We start from the raw sequence: 24,340 nt of genomic DNA, 5'->3' as shown, positions 1-24,340 counted from the left end.
ATCTTTCTTTAGGCATCTGTATTTCTTTGGAAAAAGACGCTACCTTTCTGTCTCAGGGCTGACAATGAGCTGAAGGCTATATAGCAATCCTGGCAGTTTAGCATCAGGAAGGATGTGAGATTAGAGGATAATCCTTGTGGTTTGGAGGTGGGCCCAATGGTGTGTGATGTGCAAGGGTGGGGAGTGACATCTAAGAGAGATGAACAGCTCCTAGCACTAATAAATTGTTGCCCTCTTGCTGTAAGCTACAAATGGAATTGCAACTGATTTTCCACACTATCTGGAGATATTGTGCATTTTATGTAGGTATGATCCACTATGTTTCATCCACACCACTGCCCTTAGCACTACTATTCTGTCTTTTTTTTTTTTTAAAGGGGTTTGGTTTTGACATGCTTAGTGACTCATCAGGTAGTTGAATATATCACAGCTCAGGACACATTAGCTGTTCCTTTTGTGGTGGCTGTAATTTTTATCACCCATAGCACTAAAACACTTTCCTGGTTATACATTATACCGTATTTCTTTGATTCTAAGACGCACTTTTTACCTTAAATAAAGAGCTCTAAAAATGGACTGCGTCTTAGAATCGATGGCGTCTTAGAATCGAAGCAGTACGGTAAGAGGAAAAGAGGAAGCTCCTGCAGCAGCCTCAAGCCATGCGAGTGAGGAGCTGGGAGGGTAAGTGCCTGGTTTTTTGTTAGGCAAATTTATTCGTAAGTCCCATCGATTTCCATGGGACTTACTCGTGTGTCGTCGTCCCCTGGTGCACAGACAAGTAAAGAGCGGGACTGGAGAGTTAAGTTTACTCTTTGTTTCAACACCCCCCCTTCTTCCCGCGCAAACGGCAGTTTCTTCTCTCACAGAAGGAAAAAAGAAAAAGACACAACCATTAGAAGAAAGCGCGGAGGCAGGGAGGAGGTTGGCTGGGCGGTAAGGGAAGTATTTCTTTGATTCTAAGATGCCCTTTCCCCCCCCAAATTAACATCTCTAAAAATGGGGTGCGCCTTAGAATCGATGGCGTCTTAGAATCGAAGAAATACGGTATATAAAAATATCAACATTGCAAAATGCCACTTAAATGAAAGAGAGATTAATTCTATATGTGTGTGTATTTTTAACCCTTTATTATTTAAGCAAGATGGTTAATAGAGAAAGTTTTCGTTTGTTCGTTTGCTTATCAACATTATAATGGTGACTGGAAATGGAGGATTTTTCATCATTAAAAATGTGTATATAATACATTATAGTATTATAGGGATATAGTGCTCACATGGTTTCACTTAAGTGGTCTTTTGCTATTATTAAAAATATCTGGAAAAATGGTTTAGCGCTACTTAAAAGTGATAAAATAGTGCCTATTTTAAAAATTATACTGAATGTGTACTGAGCAATAATAGGGTCACCTGCCCAGCAGGTGACTTGCACATGGTGAAACTTCACTTAAAAAGGGGGGGGGGTACCACTAAGAGCGTCTGCACCTGTGGAGATTGTGAGTTCCTCTTCGGTTCTTCTCAAAAGTCAGACTTTCTCCAGCAACAACAACAACAACAAAAAGACTTGGAAAACATGGGATTACAAATGAATGACAAGATCATGTGGACTCCCTGTAAAATCTGAGTGTACAAGCCATGGTGAGTCCACAATAAATCCTTGGCTGGAAGCAGCCCTGAAGTCTGTGGACATGGCAGGAAGGCAGTGGTTTGGGTATTTTAGTTCTTGTATTTATTTTATAAAGTTACACCATTCATCAACTGTGTATTACAAAAATAATCTTTCTGGTGAAATCCCCTCCCCCCTCCCCTTCTTCCCACTTTTTTTTTTTGTTTAACTCAAGCTGTACTTTCAGACACACAACCTGTAGCTCCTTGGCCATGGAACTGGGGTGCTCATGTATTCCTAACATGGGATGAGGAAAAAAGAGCAGCTGGGGTCAATAAGAAAATTCTGCATATTTCACTTAAGCCAGAGCCTCAGGGATCACCAAGAGAGAGGGCAACATTTGCCTCCAGCACAGAATGTGAGAACATTTTAAGTTCTCTACTGTATGGGGTGTACTTTGCCAGTCAAGACTGGGAATAGCCAAATCTGTTTCAATTACATCTTTACCTTTACTACCATTTAGGGAACGAGCAAGGCTGCAGCTCAGTGGTAGACCACATGCTTTGCACGCTGAAAGTCCCGGTTCAATACCTGGCATCTCCAGTTAGGGCTAGGAAACTCTGGCTACAGCTAGACCTAAGATTTATCCTGGGATCATCCAGGGTTTGCCCCTGCCTGAGCACTGGATCCCCTGTGTGTCACCTGGTTCAGGTGACAGGGATCCAGGGATAAACCTTAGGTCTAGCTATGGCCTCTCTCTGAAAACCCAGATACTGGGCTAGATGGACCAGTGATCTGACACGATATAAGGCAGCTTCCAATTTTCCATTATACAAGGAGCAGCAGATGTGGATAGCCAATGGCTACAAACGAACGGCACAAACGTAGGGTTTGGGGGATGGGCTCTGCATGCTCCAAAGCATATTTTTTGCCTCACAACTTCAGCAAGCTCCTCTTTTTTTCTACTCCACAAAAACTACCACAGCTTTTGGAGCTAACCTGCACCCTACTTCTGTATGAGGCATCTAACCCATAATGTGACACTGTAAAGTGCTACTATGTTTGTTTCTGCATTACTCCCAAGTTTGTTCTCTCAGAAAAATTAACCCTTGGAACTGGGATTACACCGAGTAAGCCAGACCTCAATTTCCAGCTTCATACATACACATTTCTATTCTGGCAAGTGGAAAGGCTCAAACTGATGATCAAAGATGGATAACTGATTCTGGTTTGTGTTTGCTTTTGCCCCTTCCTGACACCATAACTGCGGAAATGAAGTGCTACTAGGTTAGTGAAGGAGCATGATGTGAAAATAGGGTACCAACAAACCTCCTGAAATGGTTTGGCATAAGAAGCAGGAAAGACATGAAATTTGTTGCAGCCAGATGAAAAAAAGGGAAGGGGGGCAGGTAGAATGAACAAGATATGATCCTGGACAATCAATATAGTTAGCAAACTGGCTCACAGCACTACAAGGTCTTCAGGTTAGCTTATGGTGTTTGAAACAGACAGAAGGCCTTTAGGCAGAATGGGGGATCCCATATTATCTATGCCAGAGCAATAGAGGCAGGGGATGCACAGAGCAGTTTCTAACCCCCCTTGAGTAAATGGGCCATATGATACCTCCAATGACTCTGACCAAGAGTTACCGGATGCCTAAAGGCCTAAGCAAATTTCAGCTCCAACAACCTGTTCTGGCAAACTTGGCCTCATTCTAGCAACTCCCATTCAGTGCATGCAGGATGATATCCCTCCATTTTGCTTGCTGTTTCCAACCCCGGGTTATCCTCCAAACCCAGTACTTCCTTGGCTGCCTTGCGAAGTTGATGTCACCATGCCAGCGGCCTAAGCTGCACACAATCAAGGGCTCTGCTTTCAATGAAGGACATTCCTCCTTCTGGCTGGCTCACATCCTTAAGTTCTATCAAAGCCCTTGGTGCTTTGGAGGTGCGCAGCCAGAACAGCCTCCAGGACACGACTTGAAGGATTCACTGAATCATTGGTGGGTGTATATAGGTCGGCCAGGCTCCGACTCTGGGTCCTTACAGCTCTGTCGTTTTCCTGGGTTCTATCAAGACTGTACTTAACATTCCCACTTGACACTCTTGGTCCTGAAGTTTCCTTGCAGACTGGGAGGGGCTTTGGCACCTCCGACGCCCCCTCTGCCAGTTCTTCAGTAGCAACAACACAGTTACCAAGACCAACAGGGCAGTGAACAGCCCAAAGACCAGGACTAAAATCAGCTGTGACTGACTCAGCCCCGAGTCCTGTTGAGTCACCACTTCTTTCACGGAGATTAACAGCCCTCCCCCATTTGATTTCTCGCTGTAGTTAGTGATTCGCTTGCCAGTAACCACAACTCTGATTGGCTCTGACTGGGTAGTCCAAGGATCACCGCTGGTTGTGCTTTTCACAGCACTGTTGTGCTCCTTGTGATCAGGTTGAAATGCGGTGACCCACGTTGGCTCGGGAGCAAGGAGCTCACATGTCTTGCCAGTGAAGCCCTCAGGACACAAGCAATCAAAATCACTGATGCGGTCATAGCACTTGGCCCCATTTCTGCATGGCTGGCTGGCACAATCGTCAACATTGATGGTGCAGAAACGCCCTTCAAAGCCTGGCTGGCATTGGCAGGAGAAGCGATTCATGCCATCAACACAGGTGGCACCATTGGCACAAGGACGCATCAGGCAGTCATCGACGTCAACCTCACAATGTGCACCAATGAATCCTGCCAAGCACTTGCAAGTATAGTTGCTAGCAAAGCCATTCTTATCCTGGCATAGTCCACCATTCTTGCATGGAAACCTGAAAGGCGAAAACAGGGACAGATTACAATATCTTAAGGATTGTGCTCTAGCCTGTTGGAGAAACTCAACCCCCTAAGTTCCGTTGTAAAATTTAATGGCCCAGTTCGCACATGACAACCAATGTAATCTACCATTTGCTGGGTTGTGTGCTGTGCATGGGCCACTGCCGATTTGCTTAATCAACCTCTGGTCAACATGATCAGAAGTTGTTGCTTGATGTACAAATCCAGACACTATGGGTTATCTGTCGTTTAAACAACCCAAAGATAACCTATGATTAGTTCTTAGAGGTTAACTTTGGGTTGTTTATTCCCTGAATAACCCCCAGTGTATAGGTTCATATGTCATGCAACAACCTCTGATTGGAGACTGACTATGCAAAGTACCAGTGGCTCACACATGGCACACAACCTGGCAAGTTGGAGGTTAATTAACCCACAATTTGCCACCATTATGTGCAAACGGGCCCAATGTGTTCACACTTTTAAAAGCAAAAATGTCGTTAACCTTTTGTCAGGAAGCTAGAGTATAGACACACCCTTGGTTACATTTGGGATGGCTCAAGCAGAATGTTGTTCGAGGAGTGGAATATACTATGACCAAGGTGCAGCAGCTCTGCCCTTGTGCGATCCTTCTGCCTGCCTCCATCTATTTCTGCTAGGATCTCTCACCCTGCCTTCTCACATGGCCCTGTCTTCAGCTCGCAGTCCTTTCCATGGAATCCTTCAAGGCACAGGCAGGAATACTCCCCGTCACGGTCATAGACACACTGGGCTCCATTCTGGCATGGAGTCTGATGTTCACAGATGTGGATGTCTGAAACAAGTTGTTTTTTTAAAAGAGAAAACGCAGATCAGAAGTGAAGATATTCAGGGCTAATTTCTCACACCAGACACTCAACCCCACCCCTGCAAAAAAGGCAAATAAAACATTCTTTATGGCAAGGGTGGGCAGAAAGTAGATCTCCAGATGTTTTGGGAGTTCAGCTCCTAGCATTCCTGACCATTGGCCATGCTGGGAGTTAAAGTCTAAAACATCTGGATATTTACCTTCTGCCCACCCATGCTTTATAGTATTTGAGTATTTGTATTTACAGCGATGCTAGATGTTGTGCTTAAAAAACAGCAGGACAGGGCAGCCAGATAAAAGGAAGGACCAGGGTCCCTTGTAAGTCCCTTGTAAGGAAGCTGCCTGACATTAAGTAAGCCAGGAGTCCTTAGCCTTTTCCAGGCAGCGGGGACATTTTACGTACGAATTTCTCCTAAATCTCACATTGCACTTTCAGTAGTGTAACTCCGTTGAGCAGGTCGCTATTAGTTAGTGCTGCCATTTTTTCGGTTCCTAGGTGAAGTATCTTGTTCTAAAAACCCGTTTAAAGATTTTGATTTTTAAAAAATGACATCAGTAGTGCTCAATTCCACCGTTCTCTCCTGCAGCGCGAAGATAGGACTGACTGCACTTGAGGCTTGTTTGTTTTACACTGATTCTTTTAAATGACTGAAAAAGGATTTGTTAAGGGAAATTCAGGAAAGCTGGCATTTGTATCCTGTAAAGTAGCATCTTTCTTCATTGGCAATGAAGTTTGCATGAGTGGAGATGAGCAGAGTGAAGACTGTAAGGTTATAATTTAAGCCAATGTGCCAGTATAGGGGAACGATATTTTATTTATTTTATCGTTGTAAGCCGCCTTGAGAGGGCTTCTGCCCTGAAAGGCAACTAAGAAATGTTTTAAATAAATAAACAAACTTGTTGCCCCATTTTAAAAAAGGAGGGACTATATACAGAAGAGAGAGGGAGCAAACAGTGGCTGGTCAGTCCTCCTCTTTTTGCTTTAGCCCTAGAAATAGCTGCCAGAGCTGGCTAAATCTGCACCCCCCCCACACCCAGGGAAGGAGAAATGTTTTGAAAATAAAGTATCTGAGGTTAATTAGACCTGTTTTCTGCTAAGAGATTACGTCTCTACAGTGAACAGGCTTTACTACCTCAGACATATGAGTTACACTATTTAAGTATAATGGTTGCCCTTTATATGGGAAAAGGCACACCTTGCAACCAACAGGAACTGGGCATCCAGTGACAACACTGAGTCCAGGAACGCCTCCCAAGCTGCAAACCCATCTTCATGGGGGAGTGCAATACCATCCTGGACAAGTTGGACACCTCCACCTAGATTAACAGAACCTCCTCTCCACACTACATCCATCTCATCTGGATTGACCTGAAAGTCAGCAGGGTCACACTTTCCCCACCCACAGTCTCGTGGCAACATAGATCATCAATCAGAGAAACCAAGGTGGTTTCAGACTCAAAACTAGGCCAAACTAACCACAAACATCAATGGAGAAATTTTAATGTAGCTGGGAATGGAGACATGTGGACACACCTCCAAATTCAGTCAAAACAGAGAGGGGGTTGACACAAAATGGAGTGCAGAAAAACTCAAAACAGGTCAATGAGGAGTGAGCATGCTCAGTGGGCATAGGATACTAACTGGTTGTTGCTGGGGGAGGAAAACGGGGGCGAGGGGAGATGAGAGGAGTGGCTGTAACTCTGAGGAGAAGAAAGGGTCTGTTTGTTTTTGTGACCTGCTTGTAAATACTTAAATTCCCAGGGTCAAGTGTGGGTTTCTTCAGAATGGAGCTCCTCACTGCCTCCACATCTCTGGATTCTCATATAGATAAAACCGTTCTGGCAGCTTTAATCAGCAAGAATAGGCAAGGGCCAAGAGCACAGGCAGTTGTTTTCTCCAGAGGATAACAGAAAATGGGAAGTCACTTAAATTGCTGATGCTAGTAAAGCTACCTATCTCTTCTGTTTAGGCTGAATTGCGGCTACTGCTGTTGTTTGAAAAGGCCACAGCTCATGGTAGCACTCATGTTTTGAGGGCAAAGGACTGAAGTTCGAACCCTGGCATTTCCAGGTAGGGCTGGGTTAGACCCTGTCAGAAACCTTGCAGAGCCACTAACAGTACGCATAGAACAGGGGTGGGAACCCCTTTCACTGGGAGGGCAGAATTCATTTCTGAAGAAGCTCTTTGGGGGCCGCATTCCAGTGGTGAGTAGGGCTAAAGGCAAAGGGGGCAGGTGCCCAAAGGAAAAAGGAGCAGGGCCAAGAATACAAAGAACGCCAACACTTTTTTGCTTAAAGTTCTTACTGCCAGTAAGAAAGCCATAGGAGAGGCATTTCAGCCTTGAGAATAAGTGGAATGGGGACTACACAAAAAACAAGAAGAAATGACCGAGTGTCTAGTAGCTGGGAGGAAGTGGTGGGGCCAGGGAAGTGGGTGTGGTCACCTGGAAATCATCAGAGGAACAGATTTGGTCCCTGGGCCTGAGGTTCAACACCTCTTGGCATAGCCTATATTGCGCTATTTGGAGTACTGGTCTGATGACATAAGGCAGCTTTGTAGGACAGCTGCAGCCTTTCATGCTGTATCTTCCTTTCCCAGTCCAGACTAGACATTTCCCCAACCTTGGGAGTGACCTACCTTTGTCACAGACCTTGCCAGCCCAGCCACTTTGACAGATGCATTGCCAGGGTTGGTGGCATGCGCCATGGAGGCAGCCTGGCATCCTCACACACTGTTCGCAATACTCCCCTTCCCAGCCTGGGTCACACCTGCAAAAGCATACAGGACAGTCAGGTAAGCAGAGAAAACATCCCTACATCAGATGCAGCAAAAATCAAGTGAAAGGAAAAGGGGACTGTGTAGTCTTACAGGACGTTCAATTTGCACTTAGTAGTTATGTTTCCAAACCCTGGGAAAGTTGTGGAGGGGTGGTAGGTCCACAAGCCTTTTCAGTTTCCATTGCATAATGTGGATCATCACCTTACAAGAATACTAGGAGAATTATTACAAAAAGCAATGGAAGATAGATAGGCAAGTGAGAAGGACATAAGTGAATGGAACCAAGGGTGAGGCAAGCTTTGGGGAGAAGACAGAACTAGACAAGAGACTTTGGCCTGGTTCACATGTAAGAACAATCCTGAACATGGGTTGAGTATGGGTTGTCGTTGAATAGTTACTGTTGAATCATGGTTTATTGTTACATGCTGTTGAATTGTGGGTTGCCGTTACATGAAAACCTGAACTATGGTTTCACTCTGGGTTATTAACCACAAACAACCGAGGAAGAGAATCCATGGTTTGCTGTTGGGTTGTGAACTCTGGGTTGCTCATGGTTAATAACCTATGGTTAAACCATACTGCAGGGTTTGCATGTAACATTATGTGCAAAGCAGGTTTTTGAGTCCCACCAGTTTTGAAGACCATCAACCAACCACCAGTTCTTACCTCTCTAATTATTGCTTGGGCTTGTAAGAAAGTTATCTCTGTTTGAACAGATATGTGGGACAGGTAAAGACACAGCAGAAGAATGAGACTTCCTCAATACTTGGATCTACCTTAAGAGGTTTGCCACAGGTCAGTGGTAATCTGGGCTTTATCCTTGATGTGCAAGATCCGTAGTGTGAAATATGCTTCTGTCTGTCCCTCCCCCATCTCAGTAGTATCTAAATTGCTTTCAGGGGCAATAGATGTGTGGTAGTGCCAAACTGTATCTTGAAGCTGTAGCAATCCTATAAATATTTACTCAGGATGGGCTGTAACAATGATATACCTTTCATTTTTGAAATTAAGTAGATATGGAAATCTAAAAATAATTTTCCTATATGTGTATGTAAATGGAGAGAATACTGAGGGTGAATAAAATGGGAGTATGCACCAAGGGAATACTGTTGCAAGCCTTAACTGACTAGAAGGTCCTAGCCAAAAGGTAATTACCTTCTAACTAGGGCCTTCTACCTCATCAGTTTCACTCATTGGTGCAGTTTACCAAAGGCAAAACTAGCACAGCATTGATTCATGGAAATTGTACCGTATTTGTTCCTGTCTATTCCTTTAAGTGATGCTAAATTGGATGCAAACAATAAGCTATTCCATGCCAAAAAGCCTGCCCAAGGCTTTGTGGGTGTGGCTTCCTATACACGCCATTCATGCTTATCTGCCACTCCCTTAACATCAAGGAGAAATGCAGAATTGCACATTCCTGCCATCCTGAAGAAGTGCAGTTGCAGTTTGTACAGCTTCAAATGAGAACCCCATGACAGATCATCTTGGTCTATAGAAGACCACCCTGGTGACCAGTGAGAGGATCAACGTACCTCCATCCTTCTTTTGTATTTATGCTCAGTTTTGATGAATAAATGTGCCCTTCTGCACAGCTGTACATCTTGAACTGCACTAATACAGTTTGTTTGTACCAGTACAGAATTTCTGATGTCTAAGTATGGATGGGCTCTTGTGTCTACTAAAGTAGACTTTTGTGGTCTACTTTAAATTATAGATCGATAGATTGACTGATATTCCTTAGTCAACCAGTGTGTGTTAAATATACCAAGCAATAGTGCACACTCAGAATCTCTTAACATTTAAGACATAACTAATCTAATAAGACATAACTAATCTATGACTAGAAAGGCAAGAGGCATAGGAGTTGGAAAGTATGACTTTCAGACAGGCTAGGGCTCTAGAGTTTTTGAAAGAAATTACTTCTTAGGTGGATCGGAAATGCTTCTCATAGCTGTAAGCTGGAAAGAGTATAAAGTCTATATAAACAATGCTCTGGGGATTATATTCTAGTTAAGACATGGTTTTCAAACCATATTTTGACAGGCATGGTACGACAGTACATAACGTAGGCACCTTGCTGAAGCTAAGCAGGTCGGAGTCTGGTCAGTGTTTGGATGAGAGGCCACCTGGAAACCCTATGTATAAATTCCATGATAAAAGAAAGGCATGATATAAATGTACTAAATGATTGGCTTCATGGAGCTCTTTATGTGTGGACTGTTTTTTTTTAGAAATCCCCATATGTACACTGCAGAACCCCCGTGCAAGGATATACCCCCAACGTTCAAGGGTGCACATACTTCAGCAGGGGAGGGTAACCTTCCGCCTGTGGGCCTAAAATCTGGCCCATGGAGGATTCGTGCTCCCTGTTCCCTGCAGGAGTTAGAATTGCAGCTTACTGGGCACTGGAAATTGGGTTTTGGGGGTACACAATGCACAGGGTGGAGCAGTGCAGTGTTTGAATAGCCCTCTTATTCAACAGCATCAAAATATCGTTTTACCTGCATTTGCCGTCCTCTTCACAGCTGCCATGAGCCAAGTTACAGCGGTCATTGCAGTCATCACCTGCAAGACGGAGCAAAGAGCAGGACTTAATGCACAAGGAAGTCAGAAATGCAACCATATTGCTAAGTCCGGCCCGATTCAAAGTGCTGATATTAACATTTAAAGCCCTAAACGGCTTGGGGCCAGGCTGTCTGAAGGAACGCCTCCTCCCATATGTACCTGCTCGGACCCTAAGGTCATCCTCAGGGGGTTCTTCTCTGCGAGCCCCTGCCAAAAGAAGTGAGGCAGGTGGCTACCAGGAGGAGGGCCTTCTCTGCTGTGGCACCCCGGCTGTGGAATGAGCTCCCTAAGGAGGTTCGCTTGGCACCTACATTATATTCTTTTAGACGCCAGGTGAAGACCTTTTTATTCTCCCAGTATTTTAACAGTCTATAAATTAATTTTAACTTTGCTGTTTTAAATTTGTATTTTAAATTTGTATTTTTACATTGCTGCTGTTTTTATCTTGGTTGTGCTTTTATACTGTATTTTATATTATGGTTTTATACTGTTGTTTTATACTTTGAATTGGCTTAATTTTGTAAACCGCCCAGAGAGCTCCGGCTATTGGGCGGTATAGAAATGCAATAAATAAATAAATAAAATAAATAAAATAAGTTAAATTTATGGTAAGCTTCCATATTTGGACAGGGTTGCCCAAACAAAACATACTGGGATGCCAAGGCCCTACGGAATTCCAGTGTAAACAAGATTCCCCTTCACTTCATTGAAAAGGAGCAGCTCCACACATGTACCCCACTCTGAGATCTTATGATATAGAGGGGATACGAATGTTTTAAATAAATAATTTTTATAATAAATAAATAAATAAATAAATAAATGTATTTCTTTGCATATATGGAGTTCTCTTCTCCACTTAAGTGAATGAGAAAGCACTTGCAAGTGTGTGTGTGTGTGTGTGTGTGTGTATTAGAACTCCCTGTGACCACCCACAATTTGCTGGGTTAGGACATACAATCCCACTTTTCTTTCAAGCACATACTTTTCCCCAATTGTGTATTATCTCTCATATATCACAAGACCTTTCAGCAGGATGAATAAATTCATAGTTCCTGGCCATTTGTTGCATGTTATATAGATGTATTCCCTTAAGGTTCTGATATGGAAGAACTGCATTTGTCCGAGAGTGGATGCACTCTTATTTTGTAGCTGGGGATGCTTTCTGTTTTGTAACCTCACCTCCTTAAATATAACTTTTATTACAATTTGCTTGTTTGTCACAAACAGATTAACAAAACAGAAAGATTGGGAGATGCTATGGCTCAGTGTGAGAGCACCTACTTTGCATGCAGAAGGTCCCAGGTTCAATTCTCGGTATCTCTGGGTAGAGCGAGGAAAGAATCCTGCCTCAAACCCTGGAGACCTGCTGCGAGTCAGTGTCAACAATACTGGGCTAGGTGGATCATGGTCTGACCCAGCACAAGGCTGCTTCCTATGTTCCTAAGATCTCAGTGTACAAATATACGGGATCACTATGTCTTTTTGTGTGTGTGTGTGGGGGGGAGGAATCACAACACAGATAGGTCAGCATACCTTCAGACAAAAGCATACAAATAACATTAATGAAACAAAACAAAAAATTAGCAAGTATTACTCATAATAAGCAACATACTACTCCCCCTCCCAATCTCAATAAATCAATGGTTTTCCTGATGGGTTAGTGTATTTAATTCTACAAGGAGAATTGGTTTAATAGATACATATCAAAGAAATAGCAGAGGCCTAGGATTTGGATTTGCTCTAATAAGCAACTTTTCTCTGTTCTCTTATACCACCTGCCTTATCCTTAACGAACTCCAATTTATTAGTGCAGAATACAAAGCACTGTATGGCTAAGGAGTGAGGAACTGAGAAAAACGGCCTAAGATTGAGATATTTTCTTCACCTCTGGGAACAGCAAGCCTTTTCTCATTTGGTACGCCTTTGATATCTGGGGGAGGAGGCACAACTGGGGGAAATGTGGACTGGGAATTGGGAGCCAGTGTGGTGTAATGGCTTAAGTGTTGGACTGGGAATGGGGAGAGCCGGGTTCTAGTCCCCACTCAACCACAGAAACCCACTGGGTGACTTTGGGCCAGTCACAGACTCTCAGCCCAACCTACCTCTCAGGGTTGTTGTTGTGAGGATAAAATGGAGAGGAGGATTATGTACGCCAGCTTGGGTTCCTTGGAGGAAAAAAGGCGGGGTATAAATGCAATAATTAAAAAAATGCAGCATGCTGGGAGGAGAGGTATATCTCTTTCCTTCCCAGATGTGGTCTTAACTAAACTGCCTTCCTGTCCTGTGCTGCAGTTAGATTTAGAGGGCGGGGCGGAAGCTCCCATTGGTGCCACTGAGGTTTTGCTTTTCTTTGGGATCATGCTCAGTGAGTGGGGGCATTATGCCTGCCCTACCTTTGTACTGTGGCCCTGGTGGAAATTCTGGAAAGCACCTAGCATGAATTTTTAAAAACCCACAAAATCCTGACATGGCCGCAAGCCATGTTATTCATGTAACCCTAAGACCCAGTTCGCCCTATCAAAACAAGCCACCATGACTTAAACAAGCCATGGTGGCTTGTTGTGAGCCATGGCACATGTTGATGTGTGCCAGGCTCAATCTGCATAATCACTGCCTGGCTGCAGCTTTTCATGTTGTCTGATCACCTTGGCTCCTTCGAGGGTTAAACAACCCTCAAATAACCCATGGGCTGTTGAAGGTTGTTTAACCCTCCAACAAGCCACACCACCTGGGTTCGGATGACACAATACGCTGCAGCCAAGCGGCGTACTGATTATGCAAATTGCACCTGGTACACTGTTGTGGCTCAACAAGCCATGGTGGCTTATTTTGATCTTGCAACCAGTCCTTGAGAGTGTCTAGAATTGGAGTTCAGAGGGGAGAGCAACTGGAATGACATGTGTCAACATGGGGATCATGGGAGCTGGCATCCTTGCAGCATTCAAAGGCCACGTAACAAGTTGGTATTGTGACATCTGCATGAAAACTTCACATGGACAAATAAATATCAAACTGAAGAAAAAAATGCAAAGGATGATGCTTAGCTATGTCCCATGGCACCAATTGTGCAAAGATCTGGCAACAGTGCTTCCAGATAGCCCCTGTGGGATAGAGGGCTAAAGTTCAATGGTAGAGCACATGCTTCATATCCAGAAGCCCTCCGCTTCCATCACCAACAGCTCAAGCTAAATGGGTCAGGTAGTAGATGATACGAAAGATCTCCCTATACTGGAGCACCTCTGAGGGCCCAACCCAGGCCTCGCCCCTACCCAAGTCCCCACTGTGCAGACCCAGGCATGAGCTTCCAATCTAGACATCCAGGTACACTCCCCCCCCCTCAGTCTGAAGCCCCTAAGCTCCCCCCCAGGCCCCCACCCTGGCATGAGCCCCCACTCCTGAAATCCACCCCTGGCATGAGCTGACAGTGGTGCTGTGTGTGTGCAACAAATGGGAAGTGGGATATGGGGTTAATCCCTGTACTTCTGGCTTTCCCTTAGCTGTTTTCACTCAGGCATGAGGGGGCAACTCAGACTTGGCATGCACAATATCTCACAGGTCTAAGCATTCAGGCTGTTGACTGAGAGGTCTCCGAGCCCTGTGGTTCAACAGTCATGTGTGTATCCCAATGGGCTCCTGCCCTTCGTCACTTGCCACACATGCACAAGGCGTGTTGTAGCTCAAAAGGGGGATGGTGTTGTGGTCAGAAAAAATGATTTCCTAGTTTCTGTGTGTTCATTTCAACCATAACTCATGAACCACTGTAGGTTTTGCCACTGATATATAAGGGAAGGTGGTCTGCTAGAGATCATGGTCCCAAGTTGGGATCAGCCTATCTAGTTAGGGCTTTGTACAACATTAACCTAACTTTGTACATGGCTTGGTAGCTAACAGGCAGCCAGTGCAGTCCTTTTAACACTGATGTTGTGTGAGCATAGCTAGGTGTCACAATGAGCGCCTTAGCAGCTGCATTCTGCACTAGCTGCAGCTTCTGAACCATGTACAAGGGCAGCCCCAGATGGAGCACATTGCAGAAGTCTAATCATATGCACAGAGTAAGGAACTATAGCTGAGGAACAGTCGGGCCATTAGAGTGGGCTCCTCCACCTTCAACTTGGGGGCCACCGATATTTCCACTCCTCAGTCCCACTACCTGAGATGAGAATTAGAACTGTTCCAAGATATCAGTGTCTCTTTAATTATGTAAATGTCTCCAAGGATGTAACTGAGCCTGCCCGCTCAATCTGTTTTGCTTATCGTCATCTTTTCCCCCCAGCCTGATGTCCCCCTTCTACCCTCCATCTGTCCTTTGCATGGACACCCGAAGGCTCTCCTGCTTCTCCTGGTTGGCTAGCCATCTCCTTCCTGTTTGTTTCTTCAGCATGGACTGTGCAATGTGTGGCAACCCAGGGCCCAACTGTGGTTGCATCCTCATAGGACAGCCTTCCCCAACCTGCTGCCTTCCAGATGCAACAATCCAAGATATCTGGAGGGCACCAGGCTGGGAAAGGCCAAAGGCCAACTCCAAATGATGGGAGTTTCAGTCCAATAGATCTGGAGGGCACTAGGTTGGAGAAGGCTGTTGTAGGCCATGTAAACGTACACCACTTTTACAGTTGTTCATCCATCATAGCTTTCCTCAAGAATCCATGGAAGTTCAGTTTGGTGACGGGGCTGATCACTTACTATTAGAGATCCCTGGGACCCTTTCACAGAACTACAGTTCCCAGCATTTCCTGAGGTGAGGACGAATGTTAACCCAGTACAGGTTTGTGGTATACATATATCCATAATTGCAAGGCTAAACTAGACAATATCTTAAATGATGTATCTTAGATATATAAATAAAAATAGGAACCAGAGGGGCATCCAATCCAGACTGTGGCATGGGGAAGGAGCTTGTCCCCTGCCACCCCAAATGCCATTTAATGACAGAAACTGCCTCCGTAAGCTGGTATTTGCCCTGGGAAGAAAGCTACTATGGGTACAAATAGCAGCTGTCCTCCAGGGCAAATAGTAGCTAGGAGGGAGGCATTTTAGAGAGTGATCCTATGGCCTGTAGACAGCGTCTGAAGCGGGGGATAAGGTTTTTTTGGATCACAATCCAAATTTGGGATTTCTGTGGCTGCTATTTTATTACGGATAGCCAGACAAAGGTGATCAGACATTCAAGATATCGTATAGTTTGACCCTCAGGCATGGCTTGTATCAGGATTATTTTTAAGGCCTTTCACAGAGTGTCCAGCAGGTGTCACTGCAAGCCTAAAAACATAGGATTGGGAGGGAAGCACAGCTCAGGTATAGGACATCAGGGCCAAATGCCAAGGAGCATTTATTAAACGTTGGCAATTAGATGTTACATGTAAGTTGTGTGTTACTGTCCCTTGTAGAGTTTTTTTTTTTAAAAAACCCAAAGCAGTCTGAGTAGGCCCCAAATCGGAGCAGGACTTCATGGTGGGAGGGCTACTTAATGATTTCCACCTCTTGACTATTTCTTCACTCAAAATCACCCTCCCCCTGCTTTTTTACCTGGATGAGAAAAGATGGAAGTAGCTTTCCCCTGTGGGTGGAAAACCAAGAGGGGGTTGAGCAGAAAAACAGCTGGGAAGGGAAGGGTTAAGCAGTTGTCGTGGTCCCCTCCCCACTAAAAAACAACAACTATTCCTCCATTCAGGTCTCCTGATTACCAAGGCTGCTTTGCATTAAATGAAACAACAAGGAAAGAAACACACACCTGGCTTGTCAGGTTTACTTTGGCGCTTAGGAGAATCCAAAAGAGAACTGCGCCACTAGCCGGCAAAACTTTTGAGGCTAGGAATGGCCTTTTCCTGTCAGATGGCCTTCTGGAAGCTTCCTCCGATGAAGAGTCTCATTCAATGACATCATTTAAGTCTTATAGAAATCCTGTTATTAGTATTACTATAATCTCCTCTGGGCATAATGAAAGAAGAACCCTCCTGCTGGCAGCCCGCACGCAACTACGATGAAAACCTGTAGGGGCTCTCATGATGGATTATGTGGTGAGAGCCCATAACTACAGACCTTTTCTTCTGCCTGAACTCAGACAAGCATACGTGTGCGCAGCGGTAGGCAATGCTCTCTTGCCTTGCAAATCTCATGCACCAATATACAGGGAGTGCAGGAATTCTGCTACCCAAAGCAGGTGAAAAAAATGCTGGTATTTTTAATCTGTTCACACCTGGGGAGACAAATAATAGATCCTTCCTTCACTGACGTGCAGTAAGGAAGTGGCCCTCTAATTTTTTGTCTTTTGGGAAACACAGGGAGCAAGAGATGATTAAGCTGCAAAACGCCCCAGAACTTTTGTTTTTAAATGGATACTGTTGTTTTTATACTGTTGTTTTTCTGTTTTTGATGGTTTTAAATTTTGTATCCTTTTTTAATGTTTACTGTTTTTAACTTTTGTAAACCGCCCAGAGAGCTTTGGCTATGGGGCGGTATATAAATGTAATAAATAAATAAACTACCCCGCACTCTATTTGGCTCCCTATTCTGTAGCCCATGGGCCAAACTAGTCAAGCCACCCACACCCTGCTTAGGCGGATGTGTTTACTTGGTACCTGAAGAACGGAGATCCCTTCCAAAACAAGGCCAGTCGCTCACAGAGAGTCAAATAAAGGCTTCTTTGCAACATGGCAAAATGAGTCCATCCTTCCCTTCTCCTTTTTTTTTTCCAGTAGCAGATCTCATGCCCCCAAGTGAACATTTAAAGAATCCTCACCTTGGGCAAAATGGTGATGGGCCACCAGGATCCAAAGCAAGGACATGAGCTGAAGACAGAAGCTCCTGAGCATGGTCAGTCTCGCCCTACCGAGATAGTCACCTATAAGAACACGAAGGCAAAGTCAGACCAGTACACTCTTGGCACCTCTGCAGTGCTATCATGGAACTTCAAATTCCAAACTCTATTATTATGTGTTAGTGATATTCTTTATTTACCACACTGTCCTCAGATGCTTTGTGGGGGTCCTATTCTTCTCAACCTGAGGGTTAGATGTGCTAGAACAGGGAACTTTCTGCCCATAAAAAGCAATACATCACTGCTCATTAGACCCTTTCTATACTTCCTTTGCCTTCAGACCCCTATCACTTCTTTCATAGAAAAAGAGAAATTGCCGCCACCCCACACACCTCTAAAAGCATCTCAAGGACTTTCTCAATCATGCGACCATAATTTTGAAGGTGTCACTTTGTTGTATTCCTTCTCCAAAGTGAACCCAAACAGCTGAAAACATGGCTTTTGATAATCAAGTGCAAGTTGTAAAATAAAAAGTAAAGACAAAATGTTAAAGTTGCTGGACAAATGTCTCAATCCTATGCACAATCCCGACTGGCGCCAACGCTGATTTTATTCCGGCGCCAAGTGAAAATATGGCTTTTTAACAAAGCTTTAAATGGTTGAATTCACTAAGTTGGCACATTGTTTTAACTGTTTTAATATTATATGTTGTTTTAACTTGGTTTATGATTTATTTATTTTTTAGCTGTGTATATTTACTGTTTTATACTGTATGCTTTTATCTATACACCGCCCTGAGATCTTATTGATATAGGGCGGGATATAAATGTTTTTAAAAAATAAATAAATGTCTATTCCGAAATTAAGTCCAAGTTCAGTAGGGCTTACTTCCAGGTCAGAGTCTACAACTGCAGCCTAAGTAATCATTCTCCTTCTGTCTCTGGCAGAATCAAAGGAGAAAGCAGAGCAGGTAAATTACTTCTCTGTCTCTGGCAGAGAAGTAATTTACTTCTCTGTTCAGGGGCGCTTCATGTGAACATGGGTTGAAATCAAGAACTGGGCTTTGGAACCTCAGTCATTGGTCATTTAAAACTATGTTGATGTTGAGCTATCCTATTGCTGTGTATCTCCCTCCAGAATAACTGATGAGCATTTCCATCCACCATCTATCCATTTGGACCAGTATTGTGGTTTCTTTAAATGATTATTATTCATTGCAGTAACATATTTGTATCCTACCCTTATGAACATCTGAGGCTGCTTTTATATTGAGTAAGAATATTGATCTATATAACCCAGTATATTGCCCTGCCTTTTTCAGCCCTACCTCAAGATGATGGGAACTGAACCTGGGACCTTTCTGTATGGAAAACATGTGTTCTAGAACTCCATGCAGCAACAATGGATTCTATCATATCCTCGCAGTAATACTGGGGAGGTGGGCTAGGTCAAGAGAAAAGTTCCTTGGCCAATGCCACCCAGTGAATGTCTCTTGGAGGTATGCTGCACATATTGAGACAGTTGGCAGACATGCATGCATCATGAAAATTATGGTGTGTGTGTGTTTTTAAGCTCTACCTTCAGAAAATGAAATAGTATCATTCTAAAAGACCCTTAGAAAGCAACAGACCAGGGTAACCAGATTCTTAAGAGATCTCATTTTAAGCCTACCTATTTACAAGTTGAGAATTACCTCACAATGTCCAGCTACATGGGACTAATAACACTGAAAATAATGAGGTTATAAATGCAACCAACATTACGGGAGAAGCAATTCAATAACACGGAAGACTATTGGTAAATTAATCAATGTTAATTTGAATGTAAATTTAACAAATCTCGCAACCAGGCACAAGACACAGAGAGAAAAGCCTTCCTACTTCAAGGAGAGCCTTCAGTTGAAACACAACAGGACATACATGAGAATTCTCCTAAGGTTTGGGGCAGGTGACAAAACATATACAACTATCACACTTTTACTCTTCTTCAAATTCCAGGGCATACCTAATGGCACACTTACACTATATATTTATCTATATTACAGACATTAGTTTTACAGTTATTCCCTCCATGGCCGGCCCTACCATTAGACAGGGTACAATAGCCTTCTTTGGCAGTAGATACTGAGAGGCGAGGAGTGGCAGAGCTGTCTGTGCCATGCAGCCTGCTCTGTGTTTCCTGCAGTCAGATGCAATGGAGGATGCTGTACTGGACCAAGTGTTGAAGTAAAATCAAATTTCCAGTCTGGTCAGCTTTTGTATACAGAAAGGGGAAGGTGAAATCTAGTTCTTCATCTCAGGCAAAATGTCTTAGATTTGCTCTGATCCAGAAGTGGGTAGTTTGTGGCTTTCAAAGTGTTTTAGCCTACAACTCTCATCATCCCTAGCCAGGTGAAGGCTGATGGGAGTTGTAGGCCAAAACATCTGGAGGGCCAGAAGTTGCCCACCCCTGCCAAAATATCAGTACCCACACTGAACTATAGATTCAGTAGAAGCCATGATATGTTAAACTGGTATAAAACTGATGTATGTTTGTAGGGTAGATATATCTCGAAGTGACACCCAATGTAAAAGGATGGTAATTCAGCTACAAAAGAAAGACATCTGCGTCAGATGCCGATTCCAGTGAAACAATGTGTTCCCACTGAAAGGATATTTTGGGTGAGTTTTCAAACAAAGATTCTAATCATGTCTGAATACTAAAGGCTGTTATTTTTATTAGCCTATATAGAATTCTGGACACGTTCTGCTGTGGGTAATTGTACCCTACTACTTCCGTAAAGTCCCATTGTTGTTACAATTGGTTAGAAGATTCTCTTTCACTTCCTACCCCAAAGTTGTATTGTGGTGCTTTGTGCTGCTGAACAGCTGCTACATATCAGGGAAGGGCAAAGTGATTCCTGTGAATCTTATAAAATAATTTATGGATTAAGGATGAACAGTTGGCAGCCAATTCCTCCTGAGCTGTTACAACCCTAGCTGAATACCATATGTCATTGGAAAGGTCATTTCTCCCTTCCATTCCCAATAAAGTCTCCAAAGCAGAGATATGACCTCTTGGAGTTCTGGGCCATCATAAAGTAATTACTATTTTTTTCTAATTGTTTCTACACACTATAATTGCATATGAGACCATTTCAATACCTTGAGGCATGCTGAAGAATCCTTCACAATTATTGGTGTCACTTAAGCCGCAGCTGAGGATTCTCAACATCACAAATTGAATCTCTCTTATTAACTGGTGGAGGGCAACTTGACCATGTTAGGGGTGAAGAACTTACTAGTTCCAAAGACAGCAAATGGGATTATGAATGACTGCATTTATGTTTGCAACGGAATGGCTTCCTTGGTTTACTTGGAGTCCACCAGATGTAGCCATGTAATAAATGAACTGCATGTTGGGGGGGGGGCATATCAGGGTAGTGCTTTATGCCATGTGATAGCATTTGGGGTCATAGAATGGGGCCTACAGGTTTATTGGACAGGCAATGGGTTCAGTAGTAGAGTTACTGAATCAAGAATCTGTAGATGGAATTGTTTGACTGGAGGATCGGTAGATAGATTTAGGATGTGCTGGAACAGGTTGGGATCTGTGGATTTTATTGGATTAGACAGGTTTGTAAATAGGACATTGGCTTCCCTGGTTTAGGGGTTCATCTGATAATGTTGAAAAGTTATTAGGTTGGCAAGCTACAGCGGCTAAGTCAGATGAGGCAATGTATTCAAGATGAGGGGAACCTGTAGGTTATCATCCCAAAATATGGATCCTATTCTCCCTCCTTCTCCAGAACATTCCAGTTAGCCCTTCTGATGATCTTCAAATCTGCATCCCTAATTTCATCCTGGCCGTCTCTACCTTAACCAGGGAAACATGGATAACTCAATTGTAGAAACGAATCTTGGTTCAAGTACCAAAACTCTAAGAAGCTGGTCTTGCTGAGTACCAGCACGGTCATTCTGCACACTGTATTTCCAGGTGGACACCTAAGACCTTTTAAGGGTGCACTTAAAATGGTACTATGGATGTGGCAAGCACCTGTATCATACAGGGAATCAACATGTTGATTGTACATCGGATGACAAACCTAAGGTTTGCCTTGCCTCTGGGTGATGTGTGAAATGGGGCCTAAGTGAATCAGAGGGTGAATGGTATAGAAGTTCTTGCTTTCTCGAATCTGCGTTAATTGGACTGTAAAATATGGCTTGTTTTGCATCAGCCCCTCGGGGTTGAGTCGTACGAACAAGCTCTTCTATTTAGAAACGGGGAGGGGGTTTGCCAAAAAAGGCCATTCCTGCCCCCCTCGACGTGCCTCCCACATCTCCCGACTGTTATGCATTCTTGCCCCCACTCGTGGGCCCAGATACTTAGTACCTTGGGGAGAGGGGGTGTTGTGTTTTGTGGATGACGTCGGTCGCCACCCTATAGATTCCCTGGCTCAGAAAGGTCGCCTCCACGGCCGCGAGAGAAGGAACCCCCTCCCCGCGGCTCCGCGCAGCCCCACGTGCTCCTGCCGCCAGATAGACCGACATCCCGCCCTGACATCCTCTTCGCGGGAGAGAGCCCCACCCCAAGGTAGGGCGGCAGGAGCAGCAGCAGCCCCTTTCCCGAAGGCGCATGGAGCGCTGCCCCTTTCGGGGGGGCCGCTTCCTCCCCGCTCCCTTCAGCGGCGCACATGCTCCGGATTCCCCCATCCAATCCTCAACACCAGCCCAGCCCCGAAGGGCCCAAGAAGAACGGATTCTGGTGGCGCATCGCTGTAGGGCAGCCCATCTGCCGCCCGTGCTCGCCCCAGGCCGCCGCAGCAGGCTCTCCTCCGCGTGCTCTGGGATCCAATCCGGCTTCCCTCCCCTTTTAGTGCACCCGACCCCCAGCGTCCCTCCCCGACCCCCGTGCTCTCCTTCCCAGCACGCCTCCCTCCCATCCCGGACCCCCCGCGCTCTCCTACCACCGCCGCCCGCCTCGACTTCCCCTCGTCCTCACCTCGGCGATCGCGGCGGCAGCGGCTCCTTTCTCTCCCCTGGGGGCGTGCCTGCTTGCCTGCCTACCTCCCTGCCCCGAGACTAACGTGGTGGGGATCGGTGGAGAGGGGCTGCCGGGCCATGCCTTACCCTGCCCGGGCACGGGAGGAGGGGAGGCTTCGGGAGGCGCGGCGAAGCTGCCTGCCAGCCTCCCCGCTCCTCCGGTTGCTCCTGCTGCTGCAGCAGCCGCCGCTGTGGCTGTTGCTGCCGCCGCCGCCGCCGCCGCCGCCGTGCACGCTCAGGCCGGCTGCCAGAGGCTGCGTGTGGCTACACATCCCTGCTCCCTCCCTGGGACATTCCGCCTCCCGCAGCCCGACTGCTGCGAGAGGAGGGAGCCAACCAGGAAAGCCAAGGCCCCCAAACCGCAGGCGGAACCCCCCCCCCCCACACACACACACTGAGTGCGCGCACGCCCCCTGCCCAGCCCGGCTCACCTCTTACCTGCGACTCATTTAGCCCCGACTCGGGGTGGCGTGGGGGGAGAGGAGGAGAGACGCCTTTCCCTGAACCAGGAGCAGGATTGGCGCCTCCTCTGCCTCCCTCCCTCGCAGTCAGGCCAGGAGTTCCTCGCCCTCTTTCTCGTCTCCTTTGGAAAAACTGGCCCCAGGTTTTGGGCCTACCCTCTTGGGATTGGAATTCGGGGCTCTCTCGACCTGGAAGAAAGCCCAAGACACTGCTACCCCCCATGGCCTGAGGAGAGGTACCCCACAACTTGGGCTTTATCAATAGGTTCTGTTGTTGTTTTAAAGAGCCTTAGGAGAAAAGCTTAGCGAGGTTTATAAAACCATGTGTGGCATACACAGAGCCTAACTGTTTTTCTCTCCACACCCTGCCCCTTCCCTCTCTGTAGCCCTTCGGATAGCCCACCCCCCGCCTTTTTGGCAAAAAAGAAGAAAGAAAAGGGAATGTGAATTGAAAGCCAATCGACCTGTAGAACTCATTGCCACTGGATATTTGTGATGGCTGCCATAATAGAAAGAAATGGCTTTTAGGAAAAGGTTAAACAAACATGAGAACAGATCTAAGGGAGCGGCTGTAGCTCACTGGTAGAGCACCTACTTTGCATGCAGAAGGTCCCAGGTTCAATACCCGGTATCCCGGGTAGGGCAAGGAAAGAATCCTGCATGAAACTCTGAAGAGCTGCTGCCAGCCAGTCAATGTGAACAGTACTGGGCTAGATGGACTGATGGTCTGGCTCAGTATAAGGCAGCTTCCTATGTTCCTAGATCTGTTGATCCCTACCAGCTATGGAAGCCCAAAGTTATTTATTTATTTATTGCATTTCTATACCGCCCAATAACCAGAGCTCTGGGCGGTTCACAAAAATTAAAACCATTCAAAGTATAAAACAACAGTATAAAACCATAATATAAAATACAATATAAAAACTCAACCAGATAAAAACCGCAGCAATGCAAAATTACAAATTTAAAACACCAAATTAAAATTTATTTATAGACTGTTAAAATGCTGGGAGAATAAAAAGGTCTTCACCTGGTGTCTAAAGGCATATAATGTGGGTGCCAAGCAAACCTCCTTAGGGAGCTCATTCCACAGCCGGGGTGCCACAGCAGAGAAGGCTGTGGATTAACAGTAGATGATAGATATTACCATCATACCCTACTTGTAAACCTCACTGAGGCATCTGTCTGGTAGCCACTCTAAGTGGAAGAAAGGCCAACTATTTGAACCACTGGTCTGACATCTTATAAATCTGTTGTTCTAAGCACGGTGGAGAAGGCAGAAGTGCTTCATTTTACTCCACAAAAGACCCTGGGATTCTCCCCTTACCTCGTTTATAATAAGCCTCCTATGTCTTTCTGCCTAAGGACAGTGGTATAGCCAACGTCCAGGGCCCCGCAGCCATTTCCCACCCCCCAATACCACCCTGAGAGGAAAAGGGAAGCAGAAGAAAACTCCATTTTACTACTGTAAAGCCCAAGTCTCCATGGGCGCT

General features: G+C 45.2%; 1 protein-coding gene across 3 annotated transcripts; it reads right to left on the bottom strand.

The window, feature by feature from the left end:
* Nucleotides 1-3,033: 3,033 nt before the first annotated feature.
* On the bottom strand, nt 3,034-22,839 carry DLK2 (delta like non-canonical Notch ligand 2). 3 transcript variants are annotated; one of them, XM_063125624.1, is made up of 6 exons: nt 22,825-22,839; nt 17,348-17,449; nt 10,545-10,608; nt 7,900-8,030; nt 5,084-5,228; nt 3,034-4,410 (listed from the first exon to the last, which is right to left on the bottom strand). In XM_063125624.1, the coding sequence occupies exons 2-6, from the start codon at nt 17,418-17,420 to the stop codon at nt 3,645-3,647; spliced, it is 1,179 nt and encodes a 392-aa protein (XP_062981694.1). In that variant the 5' UTR covers nt 17,421-17,449; nt 22,825-22,839; the 3' UTR covers nt 3,034-3,644. The 3 variants fall into 3 exon arrangements, with proteins under 3 accessions (XP_062981694.1, XP_062981692.1, XP_062981693.1); XM_063125622.1 differs by lacking the exon at nt 22,825-22,839 and adding an exon at nt 22,346-22,734; XM_063125623.1 differs by lacking the exon at nt 22,825-22,839 and adding an exon at nt 22,474-22,734.
* Nucleotides 22,840-24,340: the final 1,501 nt, after the last annotated feature.

The sequence above is a fragment of the Elgaria multicarinata genome, chromosome 4, assembly GCF_023053635.1.
Source record: "Elgaria multicarinata webbii isolate HBS135686 ecotype San Diego chromosome 4, rElgMul1.1.pri, whole genome shotgun sequence".
NCBI lineage: Eukaryota > Metazoa > Chordata > Lepidosauria > Squamata > Anguidae > Elgaria > Elgaria multicarinata.
The sequence above is the reverse complement of the archived record's forward strand: the minus strand, read 5'-3'. Positions and strand labels throughout refer to the sequence as shown.

Bases quoted from the DNA above. Each gene is read 5' to 3' on its own strand.
- DLK2 (XM_063125624.1), bottom strand. From the start codon at position 17,420: ATGCTCAGGAGCTTCTGTCTTCAGCTCATGTCCTTGCTTTGGATCCTG. The intron at 8,031-10,544 runs GTAAAACGATAT...ATGCTTTTGCAG, and splicing joins GAAGAGGACGGCAAATGCAG to GTGTGACCCAGGCTGGGAAG. The intron at 4,411-5,083 runs GTGAGAGATCCT...TTCGCCTTTCAG, and splicing joins GGGCCATGTGAGAAGGCAGG to GTTTCCATGCAAGAATGGTG.